Here is a 24,249-nt window from a genome sequence, read left to right as displayed (position 1 = left end):
GGTGGGAGAGGCCCTGCAATCCAACACTCCGCTCCCTTCCTGCGCCTTGTGACTTGGCCGGGCTCCTGGGTGTAAGGGAAGCGCCTGCCCTGTGCAGTGTCTCGGCCGTGCCGGCCTCCTGCTCCCCAGAGGGTGCCACCAGCCACAGGAGCAGCGTTTTCCTCCCAGAGCTCCTGAGTGGTGGGGAGGGGGCGGCCGCGTCCCGAGGGCTGGCCATGGAGGAGCAGGACGATGCCAGCAGCTCCAGCTGGGAGTCCCCGCCTGATAAGAGCCCCCCGGACTCGGACTCGCCATGGTCGTGGGTAAGGGCTGCTAGGCCCCTGAGAGCTGCCGTCCCCACAGAGGGTGCCCGTGGGGCCTGCGGGACGGTCTGTGCTGAGAGGGGTCATTTAGGATCCGCGCATTCATAGTTCCTCCTTAAGTGGGGGGACAGCTGCTCCCCTGGCTCCTGTCCGGAGGCTGCGTTTATAGAGGTGTTAGATAGAACCTATTCAAGCATCAGAGATGTTTTTCTTGGCTTTGGATAGAAAACAAATAGCGCTGCTTTGATCCCCAAGACAGGGGTATGGGGTGTTTGGGGGGCCTCCTGCTCCCCAGGCCTGTGCTGGGACCTCGCATTGTCTGCGCGGGCGGAGGAGGGGCTCTGATCGGAGTGTCTCTGAGTGCTGTGCGCTGTGTGTGCTGTGTGTGCTGTGTGCTGTGTACTGTGCGTGCTATGTGCTGTGTACTGTGTGTGCTATGTACTGTGTACTGTGTGCTGTGTGTTATGTGTGCTATGTGCTGTGTACTGTGTATGCTGTGTGTGCTGTGTGCTGTGTACTGTGTACTGTGTGTGCTATGTGTACTGTGTGCTGTGTGCTGTGCGTGCTATGTACTGTGTACTGTGTGTGCTGTGTGCTATGTGTACTGTGTGCTATGTGCTGTGTACTGTGTGTGCTGTGTGCTATGTGTACTGTGTGCTATGTGCTGTGTACTGTGTGTGCTGTGTGCTATGTGTACTGTGTACTGTGTGTGCTATGTGCTGTGTACTGTGTGTGCTGTGTGCTATGTGTACTGTGTACTGTGTGTGCTATGTGTACTGTGTGCTATGTGTACTGTGTGCTATGTGTACTGTGTACTGTGTGTGCTGTGTGCTATGTGCTGTGTACTGTGTGTGCTGTGTGCTATGTGTGCTGTGTGTGCTGGGTGCTGTGTGTTGTGTGTGCTGGGTGCTGTGTGTGCCATGCGCTCCTCTGGACTCCGAGCCAGCGGCTATGCCGTCCTGCCTGTGCAGCCCCCATCCTAGACACTGGGACTCTTGGGTGGGGTGGGGAAAGAAAGTTGTTTCAAAAGGAGTTGTTTTCACGTGAGCCCCAACACAGGAGCAGGGGGTGTTCAGTAACACGCGTGGACATGGGGGCTGAGTGGGGGGCCTGGGCTGGGACTCAGGCCTCACTGTTTCTTCCCCTCAGCCAGGGGTTTGACTGTGTGAGCGAAAGTGTGGAACCCACCCCCTGTGGCGCCCGGGCCCTGTGCCCGCCTCTGGGCCTCCTCGGCAGAAGGCTGGGCTGGCACCCAGGTTCCGAGGGTCGCGTGCCAGGGAGCAGAGAGCGCCTGGGGCGTTCTGCATCCCAGGAGGCAGCGGGAGGCATGTGCCATGCCCGGGGCAGACGGAGCCTCCTGGCTGCGGTCCCCGTCCCTCCCCTCAGGGCCGCTTGCTGCTGGTGCTCGGGCCGAGATGCTGTGGGGCGCCGGGAAGCAGGGGGCCACCCAGAGTCCCAGGTTAAGACCTTCACTGGACCTTGTGCAGCCCCAAGGTGGCCGGGATGCCCCACTGTGTGCCATGTGACTTTCTTCCCGGGGCGGCAGGCCTCCATGGCAGGAGGGTGCTGGGGAGGCAGAGGCTGGGGCTGCAGGGCTGGCCCTGAGAGTGTGTGCCCCGGGCACGGGGTCCCAAGGGGCTGGGGACTTGGGCTGGGCTCGGCTGGTGCCCACGTCTGGAAGAATCTGACCAGTCGTGCTGAAGGCGGCTGCAGCGCGGGGAGACTGGGAGCCTGACCCGCCGCTCCAGGGGGAGAGCCGGCCTCCGGACCAGCCCTGGAGGACAGAGGAGGGCCTGGCCCAGAGGGGTCTCCAGCAAAGCAGCACGGGACACGGCACGGGGAACGGAGGCAGAGCCCAGAGGGACGGACTGCGTGCGGGGGAGCTGGGAGGAGGCTGCGGCTGCCGTGGCAGGAGCTGGGCCGGGCTGGCCGCTTCCGGGAAGAGCGAAGTGGCTGGGCCATCGTGGGGCGCCTCGTCCTGGCGCGGGGCAAGGGCAGCTGCAGCACTGTGCGCCCTCGGAGGCACCTGTTATGTTGGCACCGTCACCTGTGACATTGGCCACCACTGTTCCAAGAGCCTGTGGGCTTGACCTCTAAGCCCTCAGTGTGTCAGAGCCCGTGGGGTGTGCCGAGACAGGGAGACCTGGCCCCCACCTGTGGGAGGTCAAGGCACAATGTGAGTGGGGGGACCTGCACCCAGCCAGCTGCCAAGCTCACGGGCGCGCGGTCGGGAGGAATTCTGACCGCCGGGCCAGGGAGAGCGCCTCTGAGAGCTGGAGTTGGAGGCCGGCCTCGGAGAAGGGTAGTGTTTCAGCAGAGTCCCCGGGGCGGAGCCTTCGAGGCGGGGGTTCAGCCTGAGCAGAGTGGCCCCTGGGGACAGGCTGTTCCCGGAGTGAAGTCGCAGGGTTTGCGCCTCGCCACTTGGGATGTTATTTCTCCGGAGCCGGAGCCCGGGGGAGAAAGCCACCTTGGTCGGGTATCCAGCCGGGGCCAAATGTGTGGGCCCCAGAGTGAAGGTCGGGCCTGGGCCCCAGCCCCCGGTGTGCCACGTGCAAGCTTTGGTTTCCGGGAGGCTTAGCGTTCTCATCTGTGAAATGGGCTTACAATACCTAACGATGTGACACTTGCAGGAACTCGGTAAATGGTAACTAGTGTTCGTAAAAGCACTGAACCTAAAAAAAAAAAAAAAAAAGCCAGCCCGCCGGTGCAGGTTGGACTGTAATATAACGGGGAGGAGGAATCGGATACTTCCACGTGGACCACTGGGCTAGGCACTGTGCCTCGGCTCCGGGGGGCCAGTCCAGCCTGCACTCCGCTGACCCCGCCGGCTGGGCCCTGGACGGAGGCCCGCTGGGGAGTCCGAGGGGGGATCCGCCTGGCACCTGTCCATCAGATGCCCAGAGGGGCCCGGTGTGCCAGCTGTGCCCAGGAGGTGCCCTGCCCAGGACTTTCGGCACCTGCCCTCCCCAACACGGAACCTTGCTACCAGGGAGAATATGCAGACGCCTCCCTGTCGGTGACGTAACAGTGGGCCGGCTTGTGAAGATGCCACGATGGTGAGCGTGCTGCCGCCCCTTCGCGAGCCTCCTTGTCCCACATCAACCGCCTCCTTGCCAACCCCACCGTCCCTCTCCCCTTCACCGGGGCCCGGGCAGCGGAGCTGGAAACCCCTAGGGGAGGGACCCTCCTTCAGGCCGTTCAACTCTGGAATCACTGGCTGGACTTCTTTTTGGAGCAACATGGAGCGACAGTCTCCAGGCCTCCGACGGGTGGGCGGAGCCGTTCTGTTTGGCACGGAGGGCGGGGTGGTGAGGACCCTGTTCCCACACCTTACAGCGGTTCTCAACCTGTGGGTCGCGACCCCTTTGGCGGTCGAACGACCCTTTCACAGGGGTCGCCTAAGGCCATCCTGCATATCAGATATTTACATGACGACTCATACCACTAGCAACATTACAGTGATGAAGTAGCAACGAAAATAATTTTATGGCTGGGTCACCACATGAGGAACTGTATTTAAAGGGCCAGAAGTTTGAGAACCACTGCCTTGTCACACCCTGCAGGCCCAGCCATGTCCTCCTTTACCCCATAAGAGGGCGGGGAGCCTTGAACTGCTGTCCTTTGGCCCCTGTGTCCTGGCTCAGAAATACCCCCTAGAGGGCGCTGTCCCACTGGGACCCAGGGCCAGGCACCCGTGGGCGGGGTCACACCCCTCCGCTCCGGGGAAGGGAGGACAAATGAAAAGTGAATTAATCCGTAGAGCACTTCAGCCAACAGTCATGTCGACACCCTCCAGGGAATCCTCTCATTCTAAGGACAAGGTGATTGGAACTCCAAGGTGTTCAAAGGAGAGGGGAAGGGAAAGGGGGCTGGCCGGATGGTGTCTTCCCTGCCTTGACCAGGCAGAAAGCGAGTTTATTAATAGCCATCTGACCGACACTCGGTGCAGCGAGATGGGATCGGTTTCTGGGTTCTGTCCAGTCAGAAGCGCCCAGTGGGGCAGAGGGCAGCCTGGGGAAGGGAAAGAGCAGTCTTGCACGTTGAACATCACACAGCCGTCTTGTGTAACATGTGTAATGGTGTTTTGCAAGCATATGAGTGACTCCCAGGTTATGGACAATTCAACGTGCTTTCAAAAACGCTAAGCGTCCGGGTTCACGATGACTTGTGCTGCTCCCTGAGAGCTTTCTAGGTGCCCAGGACGCACGGGCCCCCGATCTCCTCCGTCCTCCTCAGAGCCGGGGGAGTGGGTGATTAGCCTCAGGTGCACACAGAGGCGCTTAGAGAGCTCACCTCACTGGCTGGAGGGCTCATGAGTAGCAATGAAGCCGTGGTCCCCTGCACGGTCCTCCTGCTTCCAAAAACCTTGCTCTCTGCACCGGAAACGCTGCCTGGAGCATTTGTAGGGGCGCACGCGAGCCTCTCTGGGAGCCGCGCCTCGCAGCCTCCGTGCGCCCGCTTAGCCCTGCTGCTTAGGGGTAACAATTGGGTCCCCAGCAGGGAGCATCCCACTTGGATGATGTCATTTCCAGCTGATCTCCGCACTCAGTGCCTCTTCTAAGGGTGATGGTGGTGGGGGGGGGGGGGCGCGCCGCGTAGCAGGAGAGACACTGTTCTCCATGTGTCCTGCCCTTGCAAACGTTTTGAATGAAAGAGGACTGGATGGTACATGGGATCCTTACTGCTGGATTGGAAGGGGCCTTGGGCTGGCCATGTAACGGGGCCTTGCACTCAGAGCTGGTCCTGTGGGAGCCCAAATCGCCGCCCTCAGCCCCGGACATCAGAATCTGTCACGGAGTTTCCAAGTGATGCAGGCTCTGCGGGCAGCAGTCACAGCCCTGCCAGGAGGCGAAGGGTTCACTTTGAGCCCCAGTTCCCTGTCTTAGATGCACCCCCCTCCCCCCCGGTAGACCTGGCCAAGCCCTTGCTCCTGTAATTCTGGGATCCAATGTATAGATTGTGTTGCTTCTGGAAATCTGACCATAACTCATGAACGTCTTTCTATTTCAATCCAACATTGATAAAATAGTGGAGGAGGAAAGAGCTAGAATAGAGCCAGTGCATTTCCACACCCTGCAGGAATGTTCGTTTAACGAGCTGTGCTGATTACAATATTACCCAACCAGTCCTCTAGGGCACGGTGGTAGATCTTATCAAATGCCTTGGCGAAACCATCATGGACGCATGCCTGTGCGCGCCCTGGTGCCTGGGCACGTGTGTGTGTGTGCCGAAATTCCTCTGACCTGAGAACCCGATTCTTCTGTGACACATGAATGGGTTTACTTGGCCAGAGGTGCTCCTTCTGCATTCTGGTGCCTGACACTTTCTGAGAGGTTGCCTGTGTCCCCGGCCTTCCAACGCTAGGAACCACCCGCTGGGGGCGTGCGGGGGTGAGTTCATGTGGAGACCCTGCCCTCCATGGAACCTAGCCTTACGGTGCGTCCCCAGGGAACGCTGGCACCGTCAGAGCAAAGCGTCGTCACTCCCCCAGGATTCTGCATCGTTTTACTTCTGGTGAAAATGCCTGGAGACAGTCCGGCCCGTTGTCTTCTCGCTTTGGCTCTGGCCGGTGTGAGTTCCCGTGAGTGACCTCATCTGTAACACGGGCTGCCGTGAGTGAGGGTTCAGCGAGGTGACACAGTGCATCCCAGATCCCAGGCTGCCTGGCGGCGGGAGACGGTCCTGGGTCCGGCCCCTAGAGGCCCTGCCTCCGCAGGTTAGAGGGGGCCTGAGCGTGGGCCACGCTAGCGAGCTCTCCTGTTGGTCCCGAGAAGCCAGCAGTAACGTCTGCAACATGCTTAGCAAACAGCACCGTAGGCCTAGCAAGTGCTCTGTGGAGGGAGCCTCCCCCTCGCTTCCCTCCCCCACCTCCCCCTCCCCTCCCCCAGGTGCATGCTGCCCTCATGCTGCTCGGTGTGTGCCCATGAGGAGGAGCCCACAGGATGCCACTCATTTCAGTTGCTCTTCCCAGGAGGTTTTTCTGTGATAAAAAGAAAAGAAAGGGCAATGCTTGGCTCAGTTTCCACTTAAATTTTACCGTCACTGTTACAGAGGCTGTAGACTCGCTCCCCTTTCTTGAGCCCCGCGATGGAGAGATGGAAAGACCTCGCGCCCCGCCCCTGAGGTCTCGGGCTCACATTGCCGCCGGAGAGATGGACGGATCGAGACCAGTAGAGTGGAAGTGCTATTTCATTTTGGATTGGAGGCCAGCCTTCCTCCTGTCCTTCAAATCACCCCCAGGGCTTTCTGGGCACTTCTGCCCAGCCGTGGGCAGGTCGCTGTGACAGATACACATGGCAGGTGGAGCTAGAGAGTCAGGGGTAGAAAAGGCAGAGAGCTCGTTGGTGGGGGGGCAGTTGTCTTTGGAAAGGGCTCTGCATCAGGATCCCCGAGCACCTTTTTCTTTTTTAAATTCTATGGATTCCCAGATCCTATCCCTACGGAATCAAACTTCTGGCCCTGAGCCATGGGCATGGATAGCCAGTGGGACGCTGTGGTGCAGCTGTGGGACAGCTGAGGGGGGGCTTCTAGGACGATCTGAAGGTGACCCCGGCGCTCCACGGATCGATGGGCCTGCATGCCGGGAGCCGGTCCATCCTTGCTGTTTCAAGGGACCTGGCATATATGGCATACGGTTCTTAATATGTTTGCTCACCTTCTTGGAGCTGTGTTTTAACCAAGGTCACCTCTCCGAGAAAGGTTGAATCCCCAGGTAGGGATTTTCCCCTGAAGTTAGGGAGGGAATAAAACCCCTCAACTAAGTGCCAGGCGGGTAACTAATCACTTTAACTATGAACAATCATGCTTAAGCTACATAATCTTTACTCCCTGGAATGGAGATAAGAAACGCCCTAACCTTTGTAATAGAGATTGATAGGATTGAATCAACTGGTATAAATACAGATGTAACAAGACAGCAAGAGACAGAACTTATAAGACAGAACTTCAGAGACAGGGCTTGGAAGACAGGACCAAGAGAGACAGAGCCTAGGCACAGAACCTACACAGAACGTTCTCTAGAGACAGAAGAACTTCGCTGGAGAGAGCATGCCGGAGGATCCTGGACCAGGACTGGCCTCAGAGCCTGGAGGCAGAGCCTGGTGAGAGAGCATGGCAGGGGATCCTGGACTGAACCTGACTGCGGAGATTGGCAGGAGAGCCTGACTAGAACCTGGTGACTGAACCTGGCTGGAGAACCTGAGCAGAACTTCTCTGGAGATCCAGACCAGAACTTGGCTGGAGATCCTGGCTAGAGATCCTGGCTAGGCTGCTGATCAACTGAACGCTGTCTCCGTGCCCTTCCTTCTTCCCCGACTCCGTCTACGCCTTTGGGAACCCCTGGACCTGCTGGGGTTGGACCCCAGCACCTGCAGCCTGAGCAGGTCTGAGCCTGGAGTCCTGTGCTAGTCTGCGTGTGGTCCTTGCTGAGCAGCAGCGCCAGCACTGCCTGGAGCCAATCAGGAATGCAGGTGCTCAGGCCCCACCAGAACCTGCGTTGCTAACCGGCGCCCCCCCACCCCCCACCCCGGGCCCTGTGTGCTCCCCAGGCCCGCCTCCCGGCTGCCTCTGGGAAGAACTGCACTTTCCAGAAGCCTAGCCCAGCTCCTGTGTTTGCAGCAGCCCTGAGTCCATGGGCTGCAGCTGCGCTCAGGGTGCCCGGGGCCCGGGGCAGGGACAGGAAGTTGCCCCCTCAGGAAGGAGCACACATGCTGGGCTAACACAGGGTGGGCGCTGGCCCCTGCCTCCCCGGCTTTGGCCTGAAAGCCGGCTGTCGTATCACAACTCGGGAATTCGGTCGCCTCCCCAGTGCAAGGATGCCCAGAGCTTGCTGATTCCCTGGCTCCTTCCTGGCCGGGGGAGAGGCAGCACTGATGGAGGGCGGGCGGGGGAGAGCTGGGTCGGCGGCCTTTGAGGCTGAACACCTGCCTCACGTCTAATCAGTCAGCCTTGCCGGCCTGGGAGCACCAAGCCCCTGTGTCCCGCCCCACCTCCCCTCTCACTCCGCCCCCTCCCATCAGGCTGGGAGCAAGCCCCCCCACCCCCCCATCCCGGGTCCCTGCAGCAATGGTGGTGGTGGTGGCGGTGGTGAGGTACGGACAGACGGACAGAGAGGACAGGCCCGACCTATCACGCCTTCCTCAGCGCTGGCTGTTGGCTGGTTTCCCAGCCAGATCCCAGCGTTGTTTGTGGCCCCGCCTGGGACTGTGAGCGGGCCAGGGAGTGTCCCTGGTTCAGGGCTGACTGTGTTGTCCTTTTCTCTCAAGCAAGAGACAACCTTTCCCACCAGTGCCTCCCCCGCCCCCCTCCCCCCAGCCAGGTGCCGATTCCCCAGGGGCGCGGGGTCTGTTGTCTCCGCTGGCCACGGGATGAGCCTGGAGGAAGGGGCACACCGTGTCCTGCAGAGTCCGGGTTCCTGGGCCACCTCCCCTCCCGCCTGCCCGGGCTCTGCCACCTGGCCCGGGCCCAGCTTCCCGGCTGCTGTCTCAGGAGAGCAGCTTTCGTAGAAGGAACTGGATGTACCGAGGCCAAAGGGCTCTCGCTGGGTTCTTTATATAAAAGTGCTCCCTGGCCAGGGCCGCTGTGACTGGCTCCCGGGCCACCCGCCTCTTCTGAGAAACGCAAGCACAAGCCACATGGCTCTGACGTCCTCAGAGGCAGCGGTTCTCCGTGCTCCGGGCTGGTGAGACCGCCTCCTGTGAGTTCCCGGGTCAGGGCCTGGCTTTTACATTGCCCAAAGCTGGGCCTGCCGTCTGGGGAGCTGCGGGGGAGGCTGAGCAGGGGCTGGCCCGCTGGCAGAGGGGGCCGTGCCATTCAGAGAGGAAGGCGCGTGCATGCCCGCTGTGTGGCCTTGGGAAATGACTCAGGCTTTCTGAGACTCAGCTTCTCCAGTAAAAAGCAGATGGCAATGCCCACAACGTTCAGAGGAGGAGGACAGGAGCTGGTTCTGTACCTGGCACATAGTGGGTGTGTGTGACTACTCCACACTGAGGAAGATGCGCCATGGCCTTCGGTCTGCCTCGGCCTAGAGGGTGAAATCCCTCTAAGTGCAGCTCCTAACAGCCACCACGCATCAGGGGTGACTGGGGGGCTGGGCGCGTGGTGCCCAAGGTTCATTGTCACCTGCAGTCAAGGATTCAGTGTCCCCGGGAGTCCGCCCAAGGGCAGAAGCACAGCCCTGCCTCCAGAGCCGGACCAGCTTGGGTCTAGTGCACAATGCCCGGGGCATTGTGGGTAGGCTGAGTCTCAAGGCTGCCCGGAATCCTGGCATGCATGGCCCTCACGGCCTCTGCCATCCTGCCCTCTGTCCCATTGTGCGCGCTCTCTGTCCTGGCCCGCTGCCACCCCTTCAGGCCCTGCTCATGGGCTGTGGCAGGAACCTCAGTGCCTCCTCCCTGCCCCTCTGCAGGCAAATCAGACAGAGAGCAAAGGCCTTGGGGGTGGACCGGCCTGGTCGGGTCTCACCTTGGCACTCCCACAGCCGTGGATTCTGTGGAAGTGGCCAATCAATGATTCTCTGTCTTGTCAATCTTTCTTTCTCTCTATCCCTCTCCCTTCCTCTCTCTCTAAAATCAATAAAAGGATATATATATATTTAAAGTGGTGTTTAGGGTATTTACAAGGCTGTGTGCGACCATTACTGCTATCGAATTCCAGAACGTTTCCATTCATTCATTGCTCATGTTTCTGGTTTTCAGATTCCCATGATGCGAGACCCTGGCTGGATTCGGAGTGTGTGGTCTTCAAACATTAACGTAAGTGAAGCTGCTGTGAATGCCCTAATGATGTCGTTACATTTCAAGAGGAGAGAAAAGACTCTTAGACAAACTGTGGGTTATGGTCACGGGCAGATGCAGGCCAAGCCGGGACCCGGCCATGCAGCTCTGGCTGCCGAGTTGGTCTGTAGCGCTTTTCTCAGGGTGTGGTCAGCCCCAGAGGAGCCAGGGACGTTTCAGTCCGTTTCTGATCTCTCCCTGCGATCCGTCCTCCCCCAGGCCTGGTGCGATGTCGCTGCCTCTCCGACTAAAGTGCATTCGGTGGCTCCCTCAGGCCAACAGGAGGGGCTCATATCAGTGCCCATGACATTGTTGCCTCGCCATGTACCATGAGGCCTCCTCTCCCCCTCAGCCTCCTCTCCCCCTCGTCCAAAGAGCTCCTCTCTCTCCTTCCCTCTCCCTCTCTCTCCTGGATTCGAACCTCAGGCCCTTCAATCCTCAGGCCGATGCTCTATCCACTGAGCAAAACCTCCTCTCTTTTTTTCTTAGGGCCTAAAGCAGAGGGTTTTCAATCACTTTTTTTTTCTGGTAGAGTCAACTAAGACCACTTGTTGAGGTTAAAGCACTCACATTTGCCTCTTGTTGATCCCTGAGAGAGAAAGAATTCTACAGGGCCCCTGTAGTTACATTGTGAAATCCCTACATGAGGAGAGAGAAAAGGAGACTATGTCATTTTTTCCCATGTCTCTAATATTCAGAAATATTCCCCCGAGAAAATTGGGGAGAAGGGACAGGGAATAAGGTGATGTGTGCCTAGCTCCTGAGAAGCCTTCTCAAACTCTGAAAGAACAGGATAACTCCCTGTGGACTAAAAGGCACCTCTGGTCCGCCTCGGTCTTGAAGAATGTCTTGGCTTAATAGTCCTTTACCAGGTTGCCTAACTTAGTGAAGAAGTTGCACCATGTGTATGTTTTCCATCCCATTCCTCTGATCTCATCCTCTTAGATTTCTTCTCCTCAAAGCCAATTGAACAGTTGTATCTCAGACTCAGGCTCAAAAACCTCTCGGATGAGTTGTCACACCTGTATCCTGCTCTCACCTCACCCTGGCATAACCATGTGTACATATTTATGTAGATTAAAAGATGGTGAGAACATTAAGAGAGAATATTGAGAGAGCTATGGGTATATTGACTACCTATTATCTCATCCTAATCTCTATTATTGCAGTTCTTCCAGAGCAGTCCAAATAAGACCCCAGAGGCTTGAAATAGTGTACAAGTTGGGGAATTATGATGTGTTCCAACCATAAAGTGAAAGAGAGGATGGAAGGAGATGAGGTTGGAGAAAGGGGGTCCCAGGCTGTCCGCACATGCAAGTCATTACAAAGCCTCTCTTTCCCACACTCCCTCCTCACTCTCTTTCTCCCTTTCACCAGGTTCACCTATTTGCTTTAAAACAACCCCTCAATTGAAAATTGAAAACAATTCAGGCCTTGGTCAGGATTTTCACCTTTATCCTGAGAACAATAGGAAACCATTTGGCAGACTAAATTAAATGAGTGGTCAGAGCAGGTTTTCTTTTTAAGTTTATTCTCGTTGCTGCATTGAGAGTGGTCTGAGAAGGAATGGACAAGAAAGGTGTGGACAGAGCAGTCAGCTGGTGATAGGTAAGAGAGATCGTGGTGAACTGAAGTGGTGGGAGCAATAAGATAGAAGGAGTATTGGACAGGCGTGGAAAGTATTTCTAAGGTAGAATTGATAGGTCTTGCTGATGGGTTGAATGATCTTTTACCCTCTCTGCATCCACCCCCTTGGGCATTTAACTTTGAAGTGTCCTCTGCCTCTGTCTCTGGACTTGACCATGTGCCTGGCTTTGGGTGAGAGAATGAAGCAGAAGTGCAAGTGTGGTGCTTCTAAGTCTACAGCTCGAGAGGCCTTGCTCTTTCTTGTGTTTCTGTCATCTCCACGAGGACATTCCTGAGGTAGCTACTGGCATGGAACAGATACGTGGCAGGGGCTTGAAGTGCCCAGTCAGCCCAGTTGAGACTCGTCTTGATCAGTGGTCGGCAAACTCATTAGTCAACAGAGCCAAGTATCAACAGTACAACGATTGAAATTTCTTTTGAGAGCCAAATTTTTTAAACAGAAACTGTATAGGTAGGTACATTGTTATTAACTTAATTAGGGTGCTCCTAAGGCTTAGGAAGAGCCACACTCAAGGGGCCAAAGAGCCGCATGTGGCTCTAGACCGCGGCCCTAGACCCCAAGGTCAGCAGCCCAGGGGCCGCGCCCACACCTCACACCTGTCCCAGCTTCTGACTCTCCTGCCTGTCTTAGCCTTCGCTGTGTGGGAGGGGTGTTGGCTGGAGTCCCCGAGTGGTCCCCGCCCACAAAGCCAGCTCGTCTCTCCTAGGGAATGCGGCTGGCCCTGGAGCCAGACTTTTAGCTTCAGCGACATCATGCAACTTGCTATACCCCAGGCCCCTTGAGCCTGAGCTATGTGCCTGTGGAGGATGGGTGTGAGGTCCTAGGTGTGGGGTGGAGAGCTTCAGGGAAGGAGTTGGGGGATGGTCCAGGGATGACGTGATAAAGCCTAGACACACGCTTGTCCCTCTGCGGCCCGTCCTACGCCGTGGGGGTGGAGAACAAAAGCAACAACACTTACTCTTTGTTCTCGAAGAGGTCACAGTCTGAGGGGGACCCTGGAACGGGGTGGGGAGCAAGGTTTTTTGGGGGTGACTCAGGAGACCTCGTGCAGTGCCGGTTAGAGTGGGGTTCTGTCCTATGACGAGAGCAGAGGCCCCCAGTGAATGAATGAAACAGGCTGCTGAGGAAGGCCTGGCCCTCAGACTCTGTGAGGAGCAGAAATTCCATATCCGGGGGGACTGGCAGGGACGGGGCCCAATCAGAGGCCAGGAATGCTGGTCAGCGGGCAGTTAGTGGCTGTTGAGCCGGGAGTGGGGGAGCCATCTCCACGGAGGAGACAGGGCCACCAAGTCCCGGTAAGCAGTGAGCGGTAGGCAGGAAGCGCGCCGGCTCCTGCAGGTGGGAGAGCAGGGCAGCTGGGAGAGGGGCTGAAGCTGCTTCCCGTGGCCAGCCCCCCTTCTCCAGATGGAGGCGGTTTTGGGGTGGGGGGTGCTGGAGCCCAGGGCTGCCAGGTGCCCAGCCCCAGCCGTGGCCCGTGGCTATTGTACACAGCGAGGCAGGCAGGGGCAGGCACTCGCTGGAGCCTCTGTGCGGCCCCGCACCAGGCCCCCCATGGAGCTCACCTGGTGAGAAGACAGGAGGCTCGGGGCGGACAGGGGCGGCGGGAGGTTTCTGCTTAGAGGGCGAAAGGACAGAAATCGTCGCCATCTATGCAGGAGAACGGGGTAGGAGTCCAGGCTCTGGTCACAGCTCTGCCACTTAGGGTGGGTGTGTCACTGGGCACGTCGGTGCCCCCTGTGTACGTGAGCTCCGTTTAATGCCTCCTGTACCTGGAGAGCCCATCCAGCCGGCAGCGTGAAGGGCTTGCCATCTGCTACCAGTTACTGTGGGTTTGTAACTCAGCTCGGTGTGGTGGGAGGGTTAGAAGCAATTTCAGAAACATGCCCCCAGGAGAAGGGGAGAGCCATGGGGTCTCGAAAAGGCCTAAGGCAGGCAGGCGTGGAGGGCGGGGCATGTGGGAGACGGACCTGGAGGAGGAGGAGGAGGAGGGGGAGAAGGAGGAGGAGGAGGCAGGTGCTGATGACCAGGGGCCTTGTCCTCCTTCCTAAGGACCTAAGGGGAGGAGGTAGCAGAGGGGCTGGGAGGGCGTTAAGCAGGCGATGCCCCGAGATCCACACCTGTGGGAGCACAGCTATGGGGGGTGGTTGGGGGCGGGCGGTGGAGACAGGAGTTCATCGTGGGCCCAGTTGAGCTGGAAGTGCCGTGGACCATCTGCATGGAGGCGTCCAGGAGGTCACTGGGTGTATGGTCTGGAGCCGAGGGCTGAGGTCTGGCCCGGAGATGCTGAACTGGGTGCGGGTCTGGGGGTGGGGGGGCCGTGTCACTGCAGGGGGCGACGTCACAGGGGGGAGTGTATGGCACCGGGAGGTGGGCCTCAGGTCAGAACCTCTCCTATCAGAGCATCTGGTCATTCTACTTATTTATTTATTTAAATATGTTTTTGCTGATTTTTAGAGAGGAAGGGAGAGAGATAGAAACATTGACGAGAGAGGTAGGTCATCCATCGGCTGCCTCCTGCGCAGCCCCCACTGGGGATCAAGCCCACAACCTGGGCCTGTGCCCTGACCTGGAATTGAACTGGTGACCACTTGGGTCCTGGGTGGACGCTCAACTGCTGAGCTACACCGGCCTGGGCCGTATTATGCTCTCACCCGTACGAGGTAGGTTCCTAAATTCCCAAAATCCTCGGTGATGAGAAAACCAAACACGAGGGGGAGGTAAAGCAGGACACAAGCGAGACTCAGTATCGCCCTCTGCGTTCGTCTCTCTGTCCGTCTCTCTCCTCGTTACGTGGCAGGTGTGCTGGGCACGGGGACTCGGAGGGAGTGCGCCACGGCTGGTCTTTCCTCTCAAGGGCTCACCAACCAGGGGAGGAGGCAGAGCGTGTACCGGACACAGTGACGGCTTTAGGGAAGGTGCCAGGATGGGGGCACACGTGGGCTCGTTAATACAGAGGAGCCGGGACTGATTCTTCGGGGACCCAAGGGATGCCTGGGGAAAGGCTGGTCTGAGGGCCTGGCTCTCGGATGGAAGAATCTGGCCGTGGAACGCAGGGACCCAAAGAAATACACGCTCACCAGCTCACCTGCCCCCCACCCCGCGCACCTGCCTGGATTTGTTCAAGGCAAAACGCCTGGACTTCCGGAGGGATGGCTGAGCAGCAGAATGTTCACCAAAACGCCTGAGCCCATCTTGCTTGCCAGGACGTTGGTGCACGTCCTGCACTGAGCCCGGGCCATCCTTCCTGCTGTGTCCAGCGCAGCGTGTGCCTGGAGACGCCCCCTTGGCCGCCCGGTGCTGGGGTCGCGGCCTTGCTAATAGGCACCACGATTCCCAGAATTTCGCTGATCCTGGCCCCTTACTGGGAACCACACTTGGCTATTTTCTTGTTGGCATGAGGTTTGGCAGAGGCCTGGGTTTGGAACGCAGCCTTGCGGGAGGGAGCCTGCTTGTAGGGGAAGTGAACGTGGGTCCCGATGTCCTTCTGGACACTTGGATCGACGTGATGCCTGTGTCTGGTGTGTGGACAATCAACAAGGACAGCGTGGCTCACAGGTGAAGCCGGTTTCCCCGTCCTGCCCCCGTCGGTGTGCGCATGTCCTTGCGCATTATCCTCCGCACGGAGCCTCCGGTAGCGGAGGGCCTCGCTGGTTCGCCAGACCGTCCTGTGCCAACGCCGCCCCCTTTCTTACCCTCAGCTGCGGGGGCATCACCTCACCCCGTGTTTGCTCTGTATCAGACTCTGCCTTTCTCTGGATGTGGGGGGGGGGGGTGGTTTTCTTGGGGGAAGTGTGTTTTTCCAGAAGTTCTGTTGGCCTTTCTTTTTCCTGGTTAGGAGACACAGTTCCTCTCTCCTTGCCTCTGTCTCCCCTCCCCACCCCCCGATCTCTCTCTCTCTCTCTCTCTCTCTCTCTCTCTCTCTCTCTCTCACTCTCTCTCTCACACACACACACACACAGAAAGGCCTGCAGCCCTCTGAAGGCTGCAGGTTCTAGCTTGCTCGCTCTCATTTCCCCAGTCAGCCCTTCCCTTTGCATGCACCTTGCACATGGCGTTCACTACCTTTGCCACGGAAGAAAGATGCCCCTTCCGTCGTGAGTCTTTACGCTCTGAAGCTTTCTGGTAACGTCATAACCCGCGACCTGGAAGTGAGGGGAAGATAAATGCACGTTTGTCTGTTCTGCTCCGCTCGCCCCTGCCCCATGCCCCCGCCCCCTGCCCCTGCCCCCTGCCCCCTGCCCCCGCCCCCTGCCCCCGCCCCCTGCCCCCGCCCCCTGCCCCTGCCCCCTGCCCCCGCCCCCTGTCCCTGCCCCTGCCCCCTGCCCTGGGGTGTTCCTTTTTGTCCGGAATGGGTAATGGAGCTGCTGCGCGTGTCCGAGGACATTCGCTGTGTTCCTGGCAAGCCGTGTGCTCCTCGCCAGGCGCTTCTCCCTGGAACACGGGTCCCCACGGCCCCGCTCTGCACCGCGTGGGCTGGCGGGGGGCGGGCGCAGCCACGCACAACAGTAGCGCAGTGAATGCGAACGGGAGGGCGCCGGTCCGCTCCTGTCCGGGGACCCTAGGTCTTGCAGAGACACCCCAAGGCCCTTTCTCCTCCGAACAGAAACACTGCAGGGACCCACCTCCGCGGCATGAAGCTGAGCGGCCTGTGCCTGCTCACCGGGGCCCTCCTCCTCCTCCTCGGCCCCCACGCGGCTCAGCCCGGCCCCACGCGGGCTGCGGACAAGCCCGGCTACTGCCCAGAGTTCTCCCCGCACTGCCCTTTCACGATGCTGCCCACGTGCTGGCGCGACAGAGGCTGCAGGAAGGCCAAGAAGTGCTGTTTCTACAACTGCCGGCGCCAGTGCATGGAGCCCTGGTGGAGTCTGGATTGAGGCCACCGCAGCCCCTGCCAGCCGGGCCTGGGGGTGGACGCCGGATTGGACGCCGGATCTCCACTTCTTCCCTGTTCTCCGCCCCCCTGAGCCTCCCTCTCGTCAGCCATCAGGGCTTAATTGGAAAACAACACAGAAATAAAGCGTTCTCAATTTAAGACGAAAAAGAGAAGCGTTGCAGGACTGTCTCATCCCCCCACTCACCCGTCCCTTCTCCCACGGCCGTGGGCACCTTGTTGTGAATGGCCTGTCCTTGTGTTCTCTCGCTGGGGACACTGTCTACCCGACCTTGACCTCTTGGGGGACAGAGGCGTCTCTCACTCAGACACCTCCCACTGTGCCTTGCGCTCAGACATGGCTTGTTGCATAAAGGAGTTCATTCTTTGGGACGTCCGTCTTGCTTCAGTCATGAGAAGGGCATCGGTATATATATTTTTAAAAAATTTTATTGATTTTTTTTTGTTTTTGAGAGAGGAAGGTCAGAGCTGATCCTCCTCTCTTCTCCACTCCCCCACTTGCCACTGTGGAGCCCAAGGTCTTGGGGTGACAGGTCTCATAGTGACAGCACAGCCCGAACCCAGTCTCCAGCTCCCCAGATCACACCCCGTGTCTAGGACACCCCCGCTCCCAGGGCTGCGTCCTCGCTGTTCTGGGAGGAAAGCCCCCGAGTTGGGCTGTGGCGATCGGGACGGCTGCTCCCCCTCCCGAGGACCTGAGTTACCTGACGGGCAGGACCCGGTCTGGTGCGGGGGCCGAGCAGAAACTCGGAAATATCTTTTGGAACCTGCGTCTCCCCAGAGTTCCCCTGTCCCTCTGTCCTCCCTGGGCAGAAGCCCCGGGTGCCGTCTGCGTCCAACCGTGGAGCTTGCCTAGGCCCAGGTCACCGTGGGCGGTGGGGGGCAGCAGCTGAGCCCGTCCAGGGCCAGGTGAAGCAGGCGGCAGCCTTCTGAGCCCAACCTGACCCCCTCCACATAGGTCCCCGCCCCCCTGTGGGTGGTTCAGGCGGAGGCGGGGGCGGGTGGTGCAGTGGTTTTGCAATAGATTCAGCACTTCACTCTGGAAGACAAGAAGAAGGTGAGGACTGACTCAGGGAGGAACATTAGGCCAGTGAACTTCTTGGCTGCCCCATGTTCAGAGCCCTGCACAGCCTTTTCCAACCAGGGGTCAGGCTGGGAGCTCCCAGCGCAGACACGCCCCGAGGGTCCCCACCCCGGCCTTCCCTGTCTCCTTTGGTCCTTTGCAGAGTGAGCACAGACCCACCTCCCTTCCTGCTCAGCTCCTCGGGAGCCTGCAGGCGTAGAATCCCGCCCTCGTGGGCCAGCCCCTGCTCCGAGGCCGCCAGTCCTCACCTCCCGCCCCCCACGCTGGCCTTCCTTTGGCAGGTTGAACAGCGTGGCAGTTAGACTCAGAGCCAGCCTCTCCTGCTGGGCCATCCCCTCTCAGACACACGTGCCACTGTGAGGGTGGGCGTGGTGCGTAGACAGCGGCCGCAGGGCACTGACTGCGGTTAGTGAGTCTGGCCTGATGGGCGGAGACTGGGGAGAGGCCTCCCTCTCTCAGGCCGCAGAGCGGCAGCTGTGCGGCCCAGCACCACGGGGCCAAGGTCTGGCGTCTTAGTCCACGGAGGCTGCCAGGGGGTGACCTGGGTTGGAGGCCGGCGGTCCATCGAGCCCGCCGGCTCCGTCACACCCTCCTGGTCGCAGGAGAGCACTGCGCTTTTGAAGATGAGGATCACGACTTAAGACACAAGTGAATATTTTGGGTTCACCCGCCCCCACCAGTTTTGGTAAGGAGGGGTTCCATGACCTGGAGAGACCCTGATGGTGACCCTGGCGCTGAGTGGAATGACCTGCTGATGCTGCAGGCACAGTGGCTTCCTCTGCATCCGCTCAGATGGCCGCGGAACGTGCTAGATTTGCACCCGATTGCCTGAAAGGCGCTGTGTTGCATGATGACAAGTCAACTCGGCAATGTCCCAACACCAGGCGGTTACTAGAACCCCGGCCCAGCCTTTCACCTTTCGGCTCGGGAGTCACCCCCAGTCTATCCAAAGCACCGTGAGCTGGAGAAGAAAGAAAAGTTGTCTTCCTCGTAAGAGCTTCTTTCTTATGAGGCGCTTTTCATCCAGAGTCAAAGGTACCCTCTGAAGCGGACTCGGGGCGGGGGACGCAGGTTTTGTCCGTCGGGGAGTCCAGGGGAGCCGGCTCCCCGCCGCGCCTTTTCCCAGAGAGCGAGCGCCCACGGCTCGTCAGCGGTGTCACCAGCTCTTACCTTCCACTCTGCTGGCGGCACGTGGAACAGGCGTTCTGGTCTCGCCAAGGAAATGTCCTGTGAGAAGAGCGCCCACTCTCACCTCAGCATCCGTGTAAAGACGGCTCAGCCGGGCACAGGATGCTCCCCGATATCCAGTCCAAAGTTTGGGCTCCCAGGGTCCCACCTGAGCAAGGACTTCTGACGGTTGTCCAGCAGTATTGTCATATTTTTAAAAAGTAAGTTTTATTGATTTCAAAGAGAGGAAGGGAGGCGAGAAAGATAGAAACATTGATGTGAGACAGAAACATGGATGGGCTGCCTCCTGCACGCACCCCCCCACCGGGGATGGAGCCCACAACCCGGGTATGTGTCCTGATCCGGAATCAAACCGTGACCTCCGGGTGCATGGGACGAGGCCCCACCACCAGAGCCACCCTGGCCGGGCAGTATTGTCCTGGTTTATAAGATTCCATTCTGACGTTATAACTTTTCGCTTTTATCACCGTTTAAAACTAATTTTAGTTGATCAAACAGTAATTCGGCAATTGTATCCTGTACTTAGCCATCATTTTCCCCTGCGACGTGGGCATTTGAAAGGGCTGCTGGATAGCTTCCCTTTCTTGGAATTGCGGCACCACAGAAACCTCTTCATAGCGGGCCTCGTAGATGCCACCAGCTCCCATGCTTTGTGAGAAATGGGCATGGCGGCTTCCTCCTGCAGCACGTCTTCTCTTTGTGGGAGTGCAGCTTTCGAATGAGACCTTCCTTCTAGTTCGCTCGTTGTGCACCGAGGAATCAGGAAGGCAACACCTGCTGTCGTGAAGGCCTGGAGCCAGGCCGCGCTCCGAGCTTTGTGCGGGCCCCGTGCTGACCAGGCCCTTCTGAATCCGGAGCTGGTCTCCAACCAGCTCCCCGGCAGCCCGCGCAGTCTGCACTGGCTCCTCCTCTCTCCGTCCTCCCCTGCACTCCGCCCGATGCTGACATCACAATCTCTGGAATCCTCAGAAGCCTGCCACCCAACAATGAGCGTTTCCGGCCCCTAGCAGAGGGCGCGCAGGAGAGGAAGCGCGAGGGGAGAAAATGGGAGGGGAGGAGGGGGGTTGAGGGGCAAGATCCGGAGGCAAGACGGGGCTGATGGGAGCCAACCATGCCCATCCCGGCAACAGCCGATAAGCGGGGGACGAGGCTGCTGAGAACTAGAAGACCAGGAGGAAGGGGAACGGCGACCGGGAGGCCAACGGCCCCACGAGCCAGGGCCTCCGAATGAAGTCACCGGAAGTTCAGGGGGTCCTGCCAACATGCCCTCCGCATGGGGGAGACCAAGACTTCTTCCAGCAGCTGAGGTAGAGGATGCGGAGGGGAGAGCTTAGCTCGGTTCCCGTGGCTTCTCCACGGGCAGGCTCCGCGGGCGCAGAGCTCACCGAAGAATGGCACCAGTGCCTGGGACTTGGGGACACGACGGCCCCATGACAGAACTCCTGGGCTTTCCGTTCCACCTTCTGCTAACTGGTCTGCTCTCTCCATCTGTTAAGAGTGACCCATGGTCTTCTTGCGGAGTCCTTTAAAGTACAATGCACCATGGTCTGTATTTGTAAAATTCTAATGTATACACATCCCCCCCAATATTCGATCTTATGAACATGCAAAACACAAAGGCAGCGTCGCGTGGGCGTGGGCACCAGCGTGTGACACCGCGTGTATTTGCAGGGAGCGCTCCGAGCTGGCGCCATGCCGGGCACCTCCAGAATCTGATTCCCGTTAGGAGGACGACAGGCAGGAGGGAGAGGAGCTTCGATTCCCAAACCAGGACCCCAGGAGACCCCAGCACCGTGTGAAGTAGGTGAGGCTCGCCTTCGGCCCCCCTGGCCCCCCTCTTTGCCTTTGTTTGTTCCGTACAGCGGAGGCTTTTGTAGCGCGTCCTCATGGAAGAGTAATCAGCACACGAGTGTTCCTGGGAAGTGCAGTTTCCTGGAGATTTAAGATAGCGCGGTTTTCTTCTTGGTTTTGTTTCTCAATTGGGAACAGGCAGTTGTCAGCCCTTCTCAGAAGAGCCAGCTCATGTACACAGACAGACAGACACCTCCCACGGGGCCCCTGGCCGGGACAAGGCCCGCGGGTGCTGCCTGCGTCTCCCCTGTGCCCTGTGGGGAGGGGCAGTGTTACGGCCGGTGCTGCCCATGTTCATGGACTCAAAACCGGGTTCCTTTGTAAATGGGCCGCCCCTTCCCCCGTTCTCCACGGCAGTTGACTCCTGATCATCGCTTGACCCTGTAACGGGGTGTCAGACCATCGCAGGAGCCTGGCCGCCGTCCTGCATGGCCTGCCCCCCTGGCAGGTTGCAGACACAGAAAGATGCCCCCTCCTGCCTCCCACCCCCAGGCAGCAGGGGTGATACAGCCCACTCTACCCTCGCTTTCTTTCTTTCTTTTTTAAAAAAATATATTTTTATTGATGTCAGAGAGGAAGGAGGAGGGAGAGAGAGATGGAAACATCAGTGATGAGAGAGAATCATTGATCGGCTGCCTCCTGCACGACCCCTACTGGGGCTCGAGCCTGCAACCCTGGCATGTGCCCTTGACCGGAATTGAACCTGGGACCCTTCAATCCACAGGCCGATGCTCTATCCACTGAGCCAAACCAGCGAGGGCTGGGTTCAGGACATGGAATTGAGCTCTCCTCAGTAGAAAGGACCGCTGTGCTTTCCTCCAGGAAATGGACGTTAGCTCTCCTGCGCGGTAATTCCTTCCTGTGCTAACTTAACTGAGTCGTCAGTCATTCAGTTGACGTCTGAGACCTCCCTCCGGCCCAGCCCACGTGCGGGCGGCGCTGGGGGCGAAAGAAGCAGAGTATGGATTTATTTTTGCATTCCACCCGGGAGTCAGCCCCACAGCACGGATGGCTCAGCACGCCCCGCCTGCCTTTATCGTGCCTTCCCGCGGCGCGCTGGGCCGTCAGCGTGGAACACCTCCTCCCAGGCGCACTTCATCTGTCCGGTCTTCCCCCTCCTGAAAGCCCAGGCCTGATCCTGTGTGTGCTAGCAGGCTCCTAAGTGTTCATCGTAAACGAAAATAACCATCACCGTTGTTGTTGCTATGGGACTTCCCGGAGTGGGCCGTGTATATTGTGCTGTAGTCACTAAGTGGTTTAGTTTAAATAATTTATTCCTTCCGACAGCCCAGGGGAACAGATATTTTCAGTTCAGTTCAGAAGAAAAGGAGACTGCGGGTCCGAGAGGTCCCACATCCCTGCCCTTCAGTCCCACAACTAGCAAGAAGCGAAGCCGATCGAAGGGGTCCCCCCTGGGAGCCGCTGCCCTGGCGCCTCCCAGCAGGTGGCTGCCTTCTGCTCTCTGGGCACCTGCAGGGGCGGGCAGGCATAGGAGGCCTTGAAGGGAGCTGCTGGGTCTGGCCCAGGGCTCCACCTCCTGCCGTTGAGCACTGTGGCCGGGGTTCACCAGGGGGAGCACCGGGGCTGTGAGCAGAACCGGCGGCACTGGACCAGGGGTGGGAAGTGACCCGATGGGAGCCATTCCTGGGCCTCCTACAGGGCAGGCTGAGAAGATGGCCTGGGCCAGTTGATATGATCTGCAACCCAGGCATGTGCCCCGGCCGGGAACCGAACCGTGACCTCCTGGTTCATAGGTTGACGCTCAACCCCTGAGCCACGCCTGTCAGGCTGGGCAGCAGCATGTAAATTCTGTGGTGAACAGTGGCCCCCCCCCCTCCGGAAGCACCCCCGCACCCTCCCCTCCGCCTCCTCTTCCCTGCGGGCGCCTCACCTTCACTTCCTCTCACCCTAAGCCTTGCCAGCGACGAGACTATTAGAAAGCTTCCTTCCGGCCCCCTCCTCTGTCCTCTGCCCTTTCTCTCACCCCTGTAACTTGTTTCCTGGGCCCATTTCTTCAGCCGCTCACGTCTACCTCTGTGACTTTCTGCAGAAACGTTGTCTCGTAGTTTGGGGGAAAATTCTATAGCTGACATAGAATGTATTGGCAAACCCAGTCCTTTTCTGCTCTCCTGTTTGTTTGGCGCTGACAAAGGATTATATAAGCAGCATCTTAGATTTTATCTTAACTGGGGATAAAGGTCTATGAGCTGAAAAGTCTGGTAGCTGAACAGTTCCCCGGGGCTGCCCGAGCTCACAGGCTGTGATGGACAGGGGGTGTGCTGATGTCTCCGTGGGAAGCTGGTCTTATTCTGCCGCCAGCTTCTGGCACCGGGTCAGAGACCGCCGCTCTGCTTCGCTCTGCGTCCACGGTTCCGGTGGGGCTCCCTCCACCCGCAAGTCCTCATCTGATTCGCGTCACCTCCCCATGTCCACGTGCCAGCCCACCGGGACTCAGGGCTTCCACCTGGCGTGGTGGTGGGGTTCGTGGACATTCAACCCATAGCAGATGGATTCCTCAGTGACATACATGGACGTTTTCTTCGTGGGTACATTCATCTAGGCCAGTGATGGTGGACCTATGACACGCGTGTCAGAGGTGACACGCGAACTCATCTTTTTGGTTGATTTTTCTTTGTTCAATGGCATTTAAATATATAAAATAAATATCAAAAGTATAAGTCTTCGTTTTACTATGGTTGCAAATATGAAAACATTTCTATATGTGACACGGCACCAGAGTTAAGTTAGGGTTTTTCAAAATGCTGACACGCCGAGCTCAAAAGGTTCGCCATCACTGCTCTAGTAGGAGCTCATCTGGCCTTGCCTACAATGAAAATATTAGGAAGTTTCATTCCTGCCCCATTCATCTCTCCTCTTCCTTTCCCCCTCCCACCTGCGCTGTGCTGCCTGGCATCTGTTCCGATTGGTCCATGCTCTTGCCACACCCGAGAGCGTGCCTGTCGAACCTGGGACTGGCACAGATGAGACAAGTGTTCGCTGTAAGGCAGGGCCTCGGGGGAATGCTGGGGAGGGCAGGGCCGTAGAGCTGCACTCGGACACACTGATCTCTAATACATACCAAGGGCCGGAACTCTGGTTTTTGTGGGATTGGCAGTGATTACCCCCGATTACGGCCCTGACTGACCGTACTCGCCCCGAGGTGTGGTCTGCTCCCCAGAGGAGCCCTGAGGGCTCCACACAGGCCTGGCACAGGGCGGACACCCAGCAAACAGGATGCATGCAGGAGAGCAAGTGACTGAGCCAGGGATGGCTGGGGCTGCTCTCTGAGCGAGCGAGACAGTGTGACTCTTCCTCTCTGCTCAGCGCCTGGCCACGGCTGGTCCGCGATGCTATCTGATTGATGTCTGTTGGGGTGATGGGGTGGGGTGGCCTCCCAGATCCAGTGCGGCCAACTGTCAGCCTCTCCCCTTTATCTCCCTGCGACTCCTTTCCCTCTTGGATGCCTCAGCCCTAATCTAGGATCCTCACTCTCATTTGGGGGTGGGCCCTCT

General features: G+C 58.5%; 1 protein-coding gene across 5 annotated transcripts in view; it reads left to right on the top strand.

Annotated features, from left to right (window-relative positions):
* The first annotated feature begins 19 nt into the window (after nucleotides 1-19).
* Nucleotides 20-24,249, top strand: part of LPIN1 (lipin 1) — a 74,511-nt gene continuing 50,281 nt past the window's right edge. The window contains exons 1-2 of one of the 5 annotated variants that reach the window (XM_059660516.1): nucleotides 20-302; nucleotides 9,998-10,054. In XM_059660516.1, coding sequence (XP_059516499.1) covers nucleotides 216-302; nucleotides 9,998-10,054 — 144 coding nt within the window. In that variant the 5' untranslated portion in view covers nucleotides 20-215. Of the gene's footprint in view, nucleotides 303-8,883; nucleotides 8,998-9,058; nucleotides 9,267-9,997; nucleotides 10,055-24,249 lie in introns of those variants that run through there. The other 4 variants (XM_059660520.1, XM_059660515.1, XM_059660518.1 and 1 more) reach the window with 4 other exon arrangements.

The sequence above is a fragment of the Myotis daubentonii genome, chromosome 12 (genome assembly GCF_963259705.1).
Source record: "Myotis daubentonii chromosome 12, mMyoDau2.1, whole genome shotgun sequence".
Classification (NCBI taxonomy): Eukaryota; Metazoa; Chordata; class Mammalia; order Chiroptera; family Vespertilionidae; genus Myotis; species Myotis daubentonii.
This window is presented reverse-complemented; position numbering and strand designations above follow the sequence as displayed.